General features: G+C 35.7%; 1 protein-coding gene across 1 annotated transcript in view; it reads left to right on the top strand.

The window, feature by feature from the left end:
* The window catches only part of ST8SIA6 (ST8 alpha-N-acetyl-neuraminide alpha-2,8-sialyltransferase 6), a gene marked incomplete at both ends in the record, with an annotated part of 129,088 nt that extends 114,567 nt beyond the window's left edge, over positions 1–14,521 (top strand). Inside the window, 4 exons of the mRNA XM_081298190.1 lie at positions 5,120–5,264; positions 9,432–9,544; positions 12,046–12,138; positions 14,059–14,521. Of these exons, the coding sequence (XP_081154316.1) occupies positions 5,120–5,264; positions 9,432–9,544; positions 12,046–12,138; positions 14,059–14,521 (814 nt within the window). The remainder of the gene's footprint in view (positions 1–5,119; positions 5,265–9,431; positions 9,545–12,045; positions 12,139–14,058) is intronic.
* Between the last annotated feature and the right edge of the window lie 2,109 nt (positions 14,522–16,630).

Below are 16,630 nucleotides of genomic sequence, written 5' to 3'. Positions count from 1 at the left end.
ATGACTTGGTCTCAACTCCCAATGCTGAATTATTCCTTGTCTCTCACTTTCCCCATACCTCAACTGCTGGAGCTGCACACACAGGTCCCTCTGCAGATGTGGAGAATAGTATTCTGCTTGGTCACTTGGGCATGATGACAGTGAGGAGGTGAGCATGGGGTCTACTACATGATTGACGTGAATAATAGTAGAAAGACCTTCTGAGCTCACACAGCTCTCTTTATTAAGTGCTTCTAATTATGAATTTGAGTGTTCTAGAAAATCCCACTAGGAAAAGAGTAAGGACTTCAGTTCTGAGTTTTAATCCTGCTTAGTACCTTACAATTTATCCTTTTGACCTTCCCTACTAGATCATAAACACTATAAAGGCAAAGAAAATGATTATTTTGTTCACCAGTGTGTAGACAGCCCCTCATATAGCGCTCAGTATTTAATAGAAGCTAAACAAATATGAATGAATGAATGAATGAATATGTGATTTGTGACCTTAACTTTGTGATCCCAAGTGGTCCTCATCTGTGAAAAGGGAATTTTTGATTGTACCTATTTTGTTGGATTATCAGAGGGCTTAAATGTAATAATCTAGATAAAATATTTAGCACATAGTGAGACTGCACTAGGTGTTTGTTATTGGCATTATTGGTCAATTTGTGAATTGTATAATGTAGGGTGAGACCAGAGGAAAGGCAACAATAAAGGGCCATCAAATTTCTGTTTGTTACAAATTTAAAAGAAATGAAGGCAATCTTAAGAGGGACCGTTGGCATATCACTTTGCCCAGTATGCTGTGGTTTCGTGAAAGGGAAAAAAATGGGTTGCTTTATTAGAAACGGTTAGAATGGCAAGCGTGTCCTTCGCATTTCCGCAGGTGCTTTTACGCTGAAGCTCCTTTTCCAGGACTCTCATTAGAACCATAGAGAATGAATCCTAGAAGGGTAGTTCTTTGTTAATAGTTAGAAGGTGCCTGCAGCCTCCCCGCCCCTCCCTGAGTGGCCCACATCTCATTAGGGAATCTCAGAGGGTTTAATAAACAGAAGAGATGCCTGGGAACCATGGGCTCAGAGCGGGAGGTCGTTAGTATTCAGTGTGTCCAATAGTGTCCTGACTGCTATAAGCCTTAAGGAGTCATTAACATTTCATGAAAATCCAGGTAGCATTCCATTTAGAACTAAAAGACAATTTTGACCTGAGACTCTAAATGAATGAAATAAGAAAACAAAAAAACAAAAATAAAGGAAATAGCACCTGTGGTGAAAAAGAAAAAGGAATTTCTATAAAGTTAATAAATATCCTTTTCTTAAAAGTGTATTTATTAGACCATCTGGGATACAAAATGAGTTGGTACATTTTCAGAGTCCAAATTTATAGATTAAGATTAAAAATAGGAAGCTGGATTCTACCCAGACCAATCTACTCCTTGAAAGTTAAGCACTTTGGGAAGTACACAAATTCTTCTGAATTCTGGAACTCTGTGCAGTCCAGGGAATCCTGATTCTTTTCTGGGGGTGGTGAATGGTGTGTTCTCTCTTGAACCTGAGTTATGGGAAGGAAGTTGCTATATGTGGGACCCAGCAAGTGTTTAGGGCACATTGATCAGATCAATTGATATCCCTGGTCCCACAGAGAACCCTGCACATCCTATAAGGAAAACAAGAGTTCATGTTTAATTATATCTGGATAGCGTTTTGAAGCATTTAATGTACGTATAAATGATATGGTAGCCTTTGGGTTGTGACTAGGCTGATTGTGTAGCCAGATGATGCTTGGATCACTTTGCTTATGAATGACTATTATATCACAGTACCATTTTGGAAAGCATCCCAAAGGAAGAGGAGTAAATGACAGCATTACTCACAATTTCAATATACTCATGTAAACTATCAAGAACTTATTATCGTAAGATGAAGATTTGAGTTGTTTATAACCTGAATTCCTTGGTCATATCACTTATGGTCTCTCATCCCCAGTTTTCTCATCTGTGAAATGAAAATAACAGTATTGTCTGCTGCTCCAAAGTGGGAATCAAAGTGGGCATGAATGTGCAAATGTGGTGGAAAGAATACAGTGCTTTGTGGATGCTTGGCTTGCCCCTATCAAGCTGGCTGGACACCAACTCTTGTGGAGTGTGGAACTTCACATTAGAGATAGTTTGGCCATCATGGAAATGGTGGATTTTCCAACTAACACTAACAGCATCCTCCATTTCATAATGTCTCCACCTTTTTTTTCACAAGAAGGGAAGAATTGCCATTCTCATTATTGTGAACATATTTAGTTCACTTTGGAGTGACCAAAGATCAGAGTTGATTCTTCTTAGGCTGATAGAAATGGAAAAACAGAGATCTTTCTTTTTTTAAAATCTGTTTTATTTTGGAGATTATAAGCAGCTAGGTTTTATGTTGCCACTGGCTGTTACTCTGAGCCAGAGTAATAGCTGGGGAGTGACAAAGTGCATCATGCATTTATCATTCTGTAGCAGAATACACAGACTTAAAAAGTTTAATTAGTTTGTGACTAAAGGCAGGCTTCAGAAATGGTTTTTCAGATTATTATGCTGATATTTTCCCCAGCAGATTATTATGCATAATTAGGTATTTAATTTTTTTTGTTAGTGATTTCTTAAAAAGTGTAAGGAGGTTGGCTCACCTGTCTCTGGTACATCCATAAAATGGAATATGATTGTAGCAATAAAACGGTGCGACCCAAATGAATTGCAAAAGTGGTTAGGCTATAAGGGAAGTCTTACACAAAATCACATTCACTATATGATTCTCTTTATTATATTTTATAATTAGGCAAAACTGATCTGTGGTTAAAAAAAGTTAGAAACCACAAAAATGGTTGCCTCTATGACTGAAAAGGGAGTAGAGAGAGGTAGGAAGCATTTGGAGGTGAAGTGTACCGAGGACAGCAGTCTATTTTGAATTGCAATAACTACAACAAAAATTGGAAGATAGATACACAATAAGACAGAATTAATAAAAAGTCAATCATAAAATATAGCTGGTTTTATATAAAATATAATTGGTTTCCCAATTTTTTCAACTTTCCTGTAGGTTTGAAATTTTTATATCAATATATTTTAAAAAATATAATTTCAGAAAAAAATTATTAATATAAAAAAGCACCATGGGAATCTGGTTAATGTTTTTGGTGATGCGATATTCTTATAAGCATGAAATATCCTTAGAGACATTAAGTTACTTGTCAAAGGTAAATGAGAATTTATTACATTGCAGTTTCTCAAAAAGCTGGATAAAAGAGACACTTAAAATCATAAACACATAAAAGTTTCTGAGTTTGCAATGTGTCACATGAATTGCTACCAAATTAAATTTGTAATCAAATACTACTGAGTACCATGTTGTTGACTATGCATCGTTTCATTTTTATTGTTTCTTTTGTTAATCTCCATGAATTCTCCTTCAGAACAAAAACACAAAAAGGAATAAGCAGGTAACAGAATTCAATTAAGAAGAATATACCACAATGAATCCCACTATTATGTATAATTTTAATGAGTCCATGCAAAATTTGGGGGAAAAAGGAGAAAATGTACATTTTGTGAAATAAGTTAGCTGATAATGTAAAGCACTGTTGAAAACCTTGACATTGGGGTACAAATAATACCACCTTGACTTTCATCCCATGAGAATAATCAGAATTCAGAAATACTGAATTTAAAATGAACATGACAAATTAGAGCATTGTATTTTTTCAAAAGGACAAAATTCAGTAGGACGTATACAATAGTATGCTCGGAAGAACCAAGAACCAGTAATAAAAGTGCATAATGGGAAAGGACCAATTATAATCAATGTCACTAAAGTCAGCTCTAGCAGAAGACCCACTGTCTGTTCTCCCATGGTGTATCCAGCTTGCATACATAATTTTTTAAGTAACATGGAGAAATAAGTCAGGGTTTAAAGAGGAACAAGGTGACTAAGATAATGGAAAACTACTCTTATTAGGAAAAATCTGAGAGAAGAGGAAATTCTGTCAAGATTGAAAGGTCAATCAAATGTTTGATTACTGTTTTTAGTTACATGGTGTTCCTATGAGAAGGCTCTATGAAATAAACTATCAGAGAAAAGGGATTTAAGATCTGGTTTAGTTTTGCAAGTGGAAAAATCCCCAGACTTTGAGGTTGATTAAACCCTGGAATAATTTATCAAGAGATGTTTTGGAATCTATGTCCCTGGAGAATTAAAAAATTAGACAAAATATAAATCCTGAGCAATTTGACATTCACCTGCTACAGGGTGAGGGCTAACTCAGATGATCCCTGAAAGCACCTTGCTGGATCTGCATTCTAAAAATGTTTCGTTCTACAGTAATAATTTTGAAGTACAGCTTGATACTAATTAACAGTTTCTGGGCTTCCTGTAAGGAATTATAAGTTTACATTCACTTTACTTAAAAATCAGTATATTTAATGGCTTTTCTTTACCTTGGCTGTGTCTCCTACAAATTGATTGTATGTTGTTCCAGAGATGGTAATACTGTTCTTAGTTTCTGTATTTTTATAATTATTGTAAAATAATTATACAGTCTTCCCCCTTTATCCTCAAGGGACACACAAAGCCCGTAGTGGATGACTCAAAACTCTATCTTACCTTGCTTTTCTTATGCATACACACCTAAGATAAAGGTTAATTTATGAATTAGGAAGAGTAAGAGATTAATAACAATAACTAATAAAAAAGGACAATTATAACAATGGACTATAATGAAAGTTATATGAATAGGGTCCCTGTCCTTTGAAAGAGTCAAGACAAATATTAATATTCTTGGATTGCAATTGACATGGGGCAACTGAAACTGTGGATGAAGGAGAGTGCTCTCATGGATTCTTTCATTTTTTTTCTTTCTAATATTATAATAACATTGTTACAGGATGTTTTCATATTTACAAATGTTATTCTCATGAGTATTTTATGTTGGTGAGAAGACCCCCTACTGGGTCTGTTTCAGCATGCTCCCTGCCATTTTTACCCTGTCTTTTGGTGGCTTTAGAAAGTCAGCCGGTGGAGCTCCTCTCTCGCCTTCTCCATTGTGATCTCTATTTTTGGTTTCCTAGTCTCATTCCTCAGCTCACTTTCATTCTTACCCATTGCAGAGCAAAACTTACTTCCTGTTGTGATGCTATTCAAAACTTCGTGGTTTCTCAAAATAACACTCCTGTTGGAACTAACATGAGCTACGAGGTGGAAAGTAAAAGAACAATCCCGATCGGAGAGAACATTTTTCATATGCTTCCTGCGGTGAGTAAAGATTTGTGGTGGATAAATTTTCTCTCACTTCAAATTGTAACTTACAGTAATGAATGAATGGATGGATGATTAAAATACTACCATTTTCTGTTATGTTGTATAAAATATGTATAGTGAAACCTTTTTAAATGGCATTTTTTTTTTTATGCTGCTGGGGATTAATCCAGGGGCTTCACGTATTCTAGGCAAGTGGTGCACACTGAGCTGCATCCCTATCCACAGAAAGGCAATTCTGAATGTGGTGTGGCTCTGAAGGGAAGGACATTTGTCATTTATATCTACTGACTCCTCCTGTCTCTCAATGAGATGAGGCACTTGGGCTTTCTTCATTATAATTACTGTAATTACTGAGGCTTGTGCAGATAACATTTTTTTTAAATACTGGAATAAGATGCTTCTAGTTGTCAACTTTGGTGATTACATCAATTCATTCACGAAGAAACTGTAGGTTGATGTGGCTTATCTTTGGGAAGTAAATATATAAGAATTTTTGGAAAATAAACAAACATTCATAATATAGAGATTATTGTCTGCCCTGTGTAGCCAAAGCTCCTAGAACATCCCCCACTATATATATACTTGTTACGAAAACAAATCAGTAGTGATATGATTTTCTACTGCTGGACACAAATGTGGAAAAACTTATCACTAAATACAAACCCAAATTTGGGGAAATTTTTGTCATGAAAATCTGGTTGTGTATGAACATATACTGTCAGGCATCTTTTCATGATCCATATAAAAGTTACGAGGCCAAATCAACATGGTCCAATATGGAATCACAGTTTGCCAACCTTGGGATATTAGAGTCTTATAATTAATTCCCTTCTGTTGGACTTTTGACTTCTTTCAACTAACTTATTGCTGCTCATGTAAATTGCTTTGATTTTTTTTTTGTATGACAATTCAGAGAAAGGATAATTTCCTGAGAATGAATGAGAAATAAATAGAAAATGATGAAGGAAAAAAATACCACAAGCTTTGTGGAAAAGAAGGGGGACAAAAACTAACTCATAAAGAAATAGTTGGCAGTAGAGAAAATTTTTATGAAGATAAAATATAGTCTTTTGAAATCAACAAAATTAATGCAATTCATGGTCTATAGTTGTACAGACCATGTTTCTTCAAGAAGGAAACTCATAAAGCTTTCTCATGGTGCAATGAAATGGCCTATAATTTAAAATTTAATAACAAAAGAATATTTCTGTTCCTTATTAGGAAGGCCTTGGAGAGGACTGCAGTGGGCAACTCTTTACTCATGCAACTTCTGCTGGTGTTTATCTTGCTTTCAGCTGACCAGCAAGAAGCACAAGATCTTCTGCCACTCACTTGGCATCTTTTTTTAATATTTTTTTTTATTTTTTAGTTATAGGTAGACACAATATCTTTATTTTTTATTTTATGTGGTGCTGAGGATCTAACCCAGTGCCTCACACATGCTAGGCGAGCACTCTACCTCTGAGCCACAACCCCAGCTGCAGAGTGATTTCTGAACACAGTCATCCTTTGGTATCAATGGGGGATTAAGTCCCCTTCAGATCTGAAATCTGAGGGTGCTCAGATCCCCTATTTTTTTGTGGTGCTGGGGATTGAACCCAGGGCCTTGTGCATGCGAGGCAAGCACTCTACCAACTGAACTACATCCCAGCCCCTCACTTGGCATCTTAAAAGAAAAAGCATAAGGTTGATATTCTACATGTGATGAACAACTGTATCCATTTTCCCAGTTTGGACTAGTGGGGAAATGAAATTCTAGAACCAGTGCAACCCCTTGTTACTTCAACTTTCAACTTCTTTGGATGGGACTCATGGTGTAATTGACCACTTTTCTACCTTGCTGCCTGCTTGTCCACCCTATTCTACTCTGCCCCTCCACAACCCACAAACCAGTAGAATGGCTGGGCACACAGCAGATGGCAAGGAATGCTTTTGATTAAATGGTGCAAAGTCACTTTCTCCAAAAACTTGGTAAAGTTACTTGAAAAGGAAAACAACAAAGTTGATTTTCAACCAGAGTGAGCAATGAGCAGGCTGTTGAGCCATGCAAATTTGCATTTTCTTAGGAGGTTTATTTTAGGGTTTGCAATTTATTTCATCTCCTACTGAACATGAGATCCCAAAACATATGGATGTTTCCCCCCAGTTGACCAAGAAACCATAGAACACAGTCGTTATTTTGAGTGCTTAATTTGAGATATATATCCCTCAGTAATCTTTTCTATTGTACCATAAAAAGCAGATTTGCATTTTTGTGTTCTACCCTATCTATAAAATTCAGAATTTATTGTGGTACCATTGAGTGAACACTGTCTGAAGACATCCTGAGCTGAAAGTTCAGTGACATGAAGTAGCCTGAGGTATCAGAGAAACATTCATTTAAAAGGCAGGAGCTTTGGTAGGCATTGTGGATATAAATAGGAATAAGTTACACAGTTATATTAACCCTGTACTCACTGACTAGTAAGAAACTGCACCAGCAGGTTCTCCAGAGCAGACTCCCTGGATTCATACAGGGAGTGCTATGCTTCTCTGTAGCTGTTGCTTAAATTCATACCTCTGTTTTCCCATCTGTGAAGTGCTCATGAGATGGTTGTGTGGATTAAATGTGCTCATAAGTTATACACTTGGAATGGTGCCTTTCATGCAGTTAAGTTTAATTTAAATTTTACAAACAAACTTACAGAGAGAGAAGTACTGGATCAAAATTCTCTTGGCTGGTTGGGCATTTCCCAGATGCAGCATCGGGAGCAGGTGGTAGCTAGTGACTTGGGTCTCTGCCAGCACTCTGTGCTGCCCAGAACCACATCAGCCCTGGGCTGTGGACAGTGGTGTTGGTGAAATGGCTTGGGGGAGGGGTTTTGTCTTAGATTTTATAGCCTTTGCCATTTTCAATGGTTTCAACATCAACATCATGGCTGATTTCAAGATACTAGTGGTTTAGCTGGCAACTCGTGGAGTTCTTGAATATTGCTCAGTTGGCTCCTACAATCTGAATGAGGCAGCTCCAGCACACTGCTGGGTCTGCCCTGGGGAAACATAAGTATGTACTCACTGTGTACATTGTGCAAGACTAGATATGGAGGGAAAACTGAAGGGAAATGAAAAGCTAAGGAACACCCTCTCGGGGCTGGGGTTGTGGCTCAAGCGGTAGCGCACTCGCCTGGCGTGCGTGCGACCCGGGTTCGATCCTCAGCACCACATACCAACAAAGATGTTGTGTCCGCCGAGAACTAAAAAATAAATATTAAAAATTCTCTCTCTCTCTCTCTCTCCCCTCTCTCACTCTCTCTTTAAAAAAAAAAAAAAATTAAAAAAAAAAAAAAGGAACACCCTCTCTGCCCTTGAAGACTTACATTCTAATATTAGAGACAAAGTAGAAGGACCAGGACGTCATCACTGTGGGGTATGAGCTGGCACTCTTGCTGCAGGCTCAAGTACACATTATTACTTTAAGGGAGTGACCAGAAAAGGTGAAGTGCACTGTTGAATTGAAAAGTTATATTTCATACTGTGGAGGACTCTGGGAAAATGGGAAACCTTGTAGGATACGCGGGGTAGATTCTGGGAGGAAATGAAAAATACTCAGGCCTCGGGAATTGATGTGAAGTATGTCAGCCCAGAGTTAGTAGGTCCCCCTGAAGCACCCGGCTGGTCATTTGCAGAACCAGCAAGCATAAATCTAAACCATTACTGAGCCTGAAGCTCTATTTAAGATGCACAGGAAACTATTGCTAAATTACCTATTAATTTTATGCCTTAGAATAAAAGATTTAATGCTACTTTCTAACTTCTTTATATTTTCCTTTTTTTGTGTGCTAAAATGTCCATTTGGTTGGAAAGATATGAAATTTTGCCATTCCATTCCATTACTTATGTGATGTACGCTATATATTATATTTCGTATGCAAATATATTATGCTTTGTGCTCTTACATTTTATTGTATATTTTGTGGTGCCTTTTACTCTTAAGAGAAATCAAACAGGTTTATGTAATGATATTTTATTAGAAGCCATAATAAGTTGATCAGTTTGCTATGTTTTTTTTTTTTCCTTCTGCTTAGCATATATGAAGAGTTAAGTTACTGGAATTAAGCTGATGGTGTTTGTGGCTCTGAAATGAATGGTATTTCATGCTAGTTTTCCACTCTTTTCTTCTAGTCCCAGCCCTTTGTGGAGTATCCTTATAACCAGTGTGCCGTGGTTGGAAATGGGGGGATTCTGAATAATTCTCTCTGCGGAGCTGAAATAGATAAATTCGACTTTGTTTTTAGGTAAGACTTGTCAATAGTTTCTTGGAAACCCAAGATCATTTGGATAAAGGGGGTAATGAAAATATACCCTGTATCAATTTTGACTTTTGAGTTGTTGTGCATGCTAAAATTACAGGTGGGCTTTCCTGAATTGTTACGTGGCTCATGAGGTCCTCAGAAGGTTCATACCAGAAAGATGAAAACGTGCCATCTTCATCTACTGTTGATAGAAAGAAATCATAGGGAAAGAGGGTTTGGGATTACAGGACTTATCAGGGCCTTTACCAGTTAAATGGATAGCATTGCTCCCTGGGAAGGACTCCAGGGAGGAGTAATTCCCAGTCTCATCTGACCTTGAAGACCTTTTTTTTTTTTTCTTACAGAGAATGTCACAGAAGTTTTGTTCTCCAGTAGCTAAGTAAAATGCTGATCTTGACACTTTAAGCCATGAACATCATTGTTTAGTTTTCTCTCTCGAAATTAAAAAAATATATATATATTTTTTGCAGGTTCCCTCAATTCTGGTTTTAAATCATTTTTATCTTGATATTACCTAGTTTACAAAAATAGAAACAAAAACGGTTTCTATGTGTGCCTCATACTAATAAGACATGCTACAAAATATTTCCACTCTCAAAGTATGACAGAAAGGTGATTCATCCATCTGAGGATGGTTTTCAATTGAAATGCACCTTTTTAAAGAGTTGATAGAAAAAAAAGAGAAAAAAAAGAGTTGATAGAAACCTGTTTATTTCAGTTTTACGAGTATTGATTTTATATATCAGAGGTCTTTTGATCCCTCACACTTTAACATTACCCCTTTTATCAGTTGAAAACAAGATTATGATTTTTCAATAAATAGCTCCTCCTCACTTGAATCTCATTTTAAAATTTTACATTGAAGAAAATGACAGACCAACAATTATTGAATGTGTTCTTCATGGTCAATGTTAAGTTAGCCATTTCAGTCAAATTCCCAGTGTGGAAAAACCCATAATGAAGATAAATAACTCTTCTTGCAATAGACTTTTTACAGACTTAAAATTCCCCAAACGTCTGTGTTGAATATTATATCTAAACATTGATTTTACTTTATAGCAAGTATAGGAAATACAAATTTGGGTTCAAAACACAAACAAACAAAACAGTCTCAGCAGCTATTTCATTTATAACTCCAAAATAAATGCCTTTGCTTCTGGATTTTACTTTTGCTGATGCCCAATGTTTTTCTGAACATAGAGTTCCTTTTGAAGTTGAGCACTAAAACTGAAAGGCAAAATGAGGGTTAGGTGTGGTCGATGTCATTAGAATCTATTTAATTTTTTAAGATAGTAATTATTTTGCCTATGCATGTTGATAGTTTATAAGACAATTTGAAAGCTGCTTAGTTTTCTTTCATTTCAAAAAAATTTGGAGCTACAACTTAAATGTGTAAGGAATGAGAATTAGTCAATAACTATACTATTCCTATGCTACGACCATACTATTGTGACTGTGTATCTATATGATATGTAATATGTATATTTCCCCCTAGGAATTTCCTGTAGTACTATCTTGGAGATCACTTTTGATTCTTCAAAAGAATGGGACTGTGGGTTGATTCAGGAGGCCCACTAATAAGGTCATTGCTGTGGCCTCCTATCAATAATTGACATTTACTTCCCCAAGGCGCCATATTTATTTTCTGGTGTATCTTTTGTATCAAATAGGAAAGTGCTTGTTTCATTTTTCCCTGTGTTTCATATGGCATGGAACAGAACATTTCAGCCTCAGTCACATTATTTTAGCCTTCCTTAGGAAGCACTTGGTGCTCTCTTTTTCTGCTTAGCTTTAAAGAGATGAGCCACTTCAAATTTCAAATGTATTTAGAGAGTCAGAACCATCTTCCTCCTTTTCTTGTTATTAAAATATACTCTAAATTAGAATTCTTCCCAGGGTTTTCAATGTAAAAACAAATTAGTGCTCAAAGGAAGATGAGAAAATCAGTATATCATTGTCACTATGAGAACATTAAGGCTTTATTTATTAATGCCATAATTTGGTGTAAAACTATCCATATGGAAATTGGGAGATTTTGATGTTTTTATATAGTCTTTGTTTCTGGAAGATGCTTTCATCTTGATTGCAGCACCTCAAATTTTATTTTTAAGTCTGTAAATTAGTTATCATACCACTGTGGAAATACAATCAATATAAGTGATGATTTTAATAAAAGGATTAAAGTCCCTTCAAAAGCTAGGCAAGGTGTAGTTGTCATTTCTGGTTTTGATGCTCATAAAATGTACTGAAAATATTGAAAGTACTTATCAAATTTGTATATTTTATATACATTGAAATGTCAGCTACGAGTTAAGTACTCATTAAATAGTTTTAAATGGAAATCAAATGGATTCTGAGGTTCTTTTTTAAGAGCAATGATTTTCTCTGACATAGGAACATTTATCCTAGGTTTGGATATAGATATGTATATACTTGTTTCTTACAAGTTATATTTTGAAAATAGTTTTTCTTAAATATTTCAGGTGTAATATCCCTCCAACCAATGGAAATGTTAGTAAAGATGTTGGCAGTAAAACCAATCTTGTGACTATAAATCCCAGTATAATAATGCTAAAGTAAGTATCTCCAAGTTACATAACTGTTCAAGAATACTTTTTCATTGTTTAACATGTTTCTCAGTCTAAGTGCTAATCTCTTTGCTAAGGATGACTTGCAATACAGCTGGAATGGTTTTGGGGGAAAATACAAAAGAATACATTAGCAAATTTTGACATCCTACAGAGGTTTTGGTTCATCAAAGGTATGACTCAGTTGTGCGCCTAATGTCATAAGCTAGATGTTTCTGATCAAACGAGAACTTATTTATCTCTTCATCCTTTTTCAATACTAGTGAAGTTAATTTATTCCATGTTCTTTCAGAGTTTTAGCATTACTCTTTTATTTTCGTGTTACTTTCTTCATAAGATTTATTGTATTTAGACATTTGGGGGTAAGCCTTAGGACAGCCTGGCAAAATACAGTTTTCACATTGAATAGTTTATCTTGACAAAATAATTCCTGTGATTGGTGAGGATGTGGGGAAAAAGGCACAGTCACATTGCTGGTGGGACTGCAAATTGGTGCAGCCAATATGGAAAGCAGTATGGAGATTCCTTGGAAAATTGGGAATGGAACCACCATTTGACCCAGCTGTCCCTCTCCTCAGTCTATACCCAAAGGACTTAAAAACAGCATACTACAGGGACACAGTCACATCAATGTTTATAGCAGCACAATTCACAATAGCTAAACTGTGGAACCAACCTAGATGCCCTTCAATAGGTGAATGGATAAAAAAAAATGTGGCATATATACACAATGGGATATTACTCAGCAATAAAAGAGAATAAAATCATGGCATTTGCAGGTAAATGGATGGAGTTAGAGAAGATAATGCTAAGTGAAGTTAGCCAATCCCAATAAACCAAATGCCGAATGTTTTCTTTGATATAAGGAGGCTGATTTATAATGGGATAGAGAGAGGGAGAATGGGAGGAATAGACGAACTCTAGATAGGGCAGAGGTGTTGGAGGGGAAGAGAGGAGGCATTGGGGTAATTAATGATGGTGGAATGTGATGATCATTACTATCCAAAGTACATGTATGAAGACACAAATTGGTGTGAATATACTTTGTGAATATACCAGAGATATGAAAAACTGTGCTCTATATATGTAATAAGAATTGTAATGCATTCTTATAAATATATAAATTTTAAAAATTACATAAAAATAATTCCTGTGTTTCATATCTGCAGTGTGGCTGCTGCAAAATGTTGATTGTCTCATAAAAATCCCAACCATATGTTTACTGTATTGTTTTCATCAAAAGTGACTGATGAGCATTATTAATAGAATATGCCCCTCCAAACAATTCCAGAATCTCTTGAGAGAAAACTATATTTTACCTGCCTTCCAAAAGCTTACTTTAGTAAATACTCAAAAATCATTTTCACTGCAACACTTACTAAGGTATTCTCTAAATTATATATAATAGTGATAGCATAATGCATACAGAAAATTTTAACCTAATATAAATGGCTACTTATATTTGCCCATATGTGTTTCAGGTTTTCTAAAGGAAATTTCTATTTTATAATTAAATATTTACAATAAGTGCACAAATTACAAATGTATAGCTCAATAAATTTTTCAAATGCTTGAAAAAATGTGGTTGTACATTTGCAAGATGTTAAAGCATCAGAAAGCAATGTTAGAAATAAGATGACTGAGGAGGAATATTAAATAATACAAGAAATATCTATCCACTAGGGGATGGTCCAGTAAGAAAGTAGAACTTGAAAACCTAGATATTCCAAGGGAGATATAACTCTTGATATCTTCATAATGCTTGCATGATTTTTCAGAGTTCATAGTTTAGCTCTTTTATACATGGGGTAATAAATGGTTCTGTTTTTTGACTACAGGTAAACTCATCCTCTAGTTAACTCTGGTTATTATTACTTTGACAACTATGATTTTTTAAAAATTTGGCAGATACCAGAACTTAAAGAAGAAAGCAGAATTTCTGCAGGATATTGCAACCTACGGAGATGCGTTCCTTCTTCTGCCAGCCTTTTCCTACAGGGCAAACACTGGCCCCTCCCTAAAAGTGTATCACACACTCAGAGAGTCCAAAGCAAGACAGAAGGTTCTCTTTTTCCATCCCAAGTACCTGAAACAGCTTGGCCTTTTCTGGAGAACTAAAGGTGTGGATGCATACCGCTTGTCCACTGGCTTGATGATTGCAAGTGTCGCAGTGGAAATGTGTGAAAATGTGAAGTTGTATGGGTTTTGGCCCTTCTCTAAGACTGTGGAGAACACACCTGTCAGCCATCACTACTATGACAATCAGTTGCCTAAGCGCGGTTTCCATAAGATGCCCAAAGAATATAGCCAGTTCCTCCACCTTCACATGAAAGGCATCATCAAACTACAATTTGGCAAATGTGAAACATAGCTTAAACAAAGTTTCTTAAAATGAGAATAATTCTTGTGTAATGCAATAGGTGAGTAACTGTTTCCAAATGCGAAAGGAGGCCGATATCCAGTATCCTAGGAAGATCTCCAAAACCTGGATTAACCAAAGCTCCCCCACTAACTTTGCAACCTCCACAAGTCATTCAAGCATTCACATCTTTAATTTCCTTCCCTATTAATTAGGAGTCATGGTATATGGCTCATGCAAGTGAATCGGTTGAATCTGCAAAAATTCTCGGCAGGGCAAATTGGTGTGAGGTAGGGACTCTAGGACTATTTTCTTGTTTGTATTTACTGTACATTTCTCCCCTCACCAGACTGATTTTGAAAGGTATGTTCTCTTGGAGGTCCTTTCTGAAAAGAACAGCCTAATTGCCAGTATCCATTGGGTTTCTCTTTCTTAATAATAGACTTCTCTTTATTAATAACATCCTTCCCATTTTTCTTTCTGTCTTCAAGTGTGCATACAACAAAATTATGTAGTTAAGCAAGAAATCATTCATTAATCAGGAATGAAATTCTTTTCTTTGAATGGCCAGCAGTATGCCTGCTTATGATTAAATTCACCTGTGATATCACCAGTGCTGGTGGGGTTGGATTTGGGCCTTTTCTTTTCCTCCTTTATCTACATGTTTAATCACTGTTTATGATTTTATATTAATATCCTGCTTCACTCTTAAGCCTTTTTCTCTTCCACTACAAGATCTATTTCAAGGACACGAATAGTCAAAATACCCAGTTTTTCTTACCCGTTGTCTGTGGGGGTCACTCAATTTTAAGAAAATATTAAACAGCTGTTTCATGCCAGGCCCTGTACCAGGCTCTGTGGGAGGGATATAAAGATGTCTGCCCTAGTAGGAGGAAGCAGATGTGTGTATCAGCTGATCTGATACAATAAATGTTATGTAAACAGTTATAAGTAAAGTGCTAGAAGGATCATAGTCAGGAATAATTAAACCTATTTCAGTAGAATCTATTTCAGAGACGAGTTGATTTCAGAATTAAAAGTAAAAATGAATAAGTTTTTACCAAATGAAGAAGATTCTAGGTAGAGGGAATATGAGATGATGAGACTATTTGAATGTAAATCATAGTTTTTGCCTCCCCCAAAAGTGCCAAATGAGGAGAAGGTACAGTGCAGGAGGGGGATGGCTTGGGCCCACATCTGTAAAATGAAAATAAGTCAGACCTGACCAATTTCACAGGAATGCATAAGGATTACAACACCCAAAACTTGTAATGCTCACATGGAAAGATGTTATACCTACATAAGAAATGAAGCTAATAGTTTATCCATTGATAAAAAAAAATAAAGCTTAAGTGGATATCGCATATTTGCATTTTCACACCATTGCATTATGAGGATTTCTGCTAAGCTAAGTCATCCCTACATCCACTGAATAAGTTATTTGACTTACTAAGGAATCACAAGCGTACACTCCTGCTCATCATTGTACCTTCTGCAAGAAGACTGGAAATAGGCCAGGTCAGAATGACAAAATAATTATAATCTATGAATTATTAAATGAACCAGATTATTGTTTGGTTAAATGCCTACTTTTAAGAACACTGTGCTGTATCTTTATACTTGACGGTTTGGGTTATTTTGAATTCATATTTAAATTCGTCCCTCTATAGTAAATGAAATTTGTTACCTTTATAAAACTGATGAAAATTTCATATATAAATATTTTTCAAATGGAAAAAGCTTTTTGTTATGTAAATTCTAACTTATTTTTCTTTCTTTCCTTTTGTGGTGATCATGTGGCTTTTTTTCTATTTTTCCTAATAGATTTAATTAACAGGTTTTAAGTAACCTGTTTGCAGCATCAGTAAAGATTGAATCATGCTACTAGCAATGGATTCAGAATAGATCAGAACACTCTAGTATTTTACAGTTAGTAAAATGTTTTTCTCAGAATATTTTATGGCAAGTAGAAATAAACTATTTTTGATGATATTGGAAATACATAATGGCTGAGTAAAAAGAATATATTGAAATAAATCAGTAAATACACAATGTGGGATCTTTACATATTACTTAATAAAAAATTTACATATGATTTGGACATGTAGTGCCTACTTAAGT

This window comes from Spermophilus citellus (genome assembly GCF_964194105.1).
Source record: "Spermophilus citellus genome assembly, chromosome: 6".
NCBI classification, from domain to species: Eukaryota; Metazoa; Chordata; class Mammalia; order Rodentia; family Sciuridae; genus Spermophilus; species Spermophilus citellus.
This window is presented reverse-complemented; position numbering and strand designations above follow the sequence as displayed.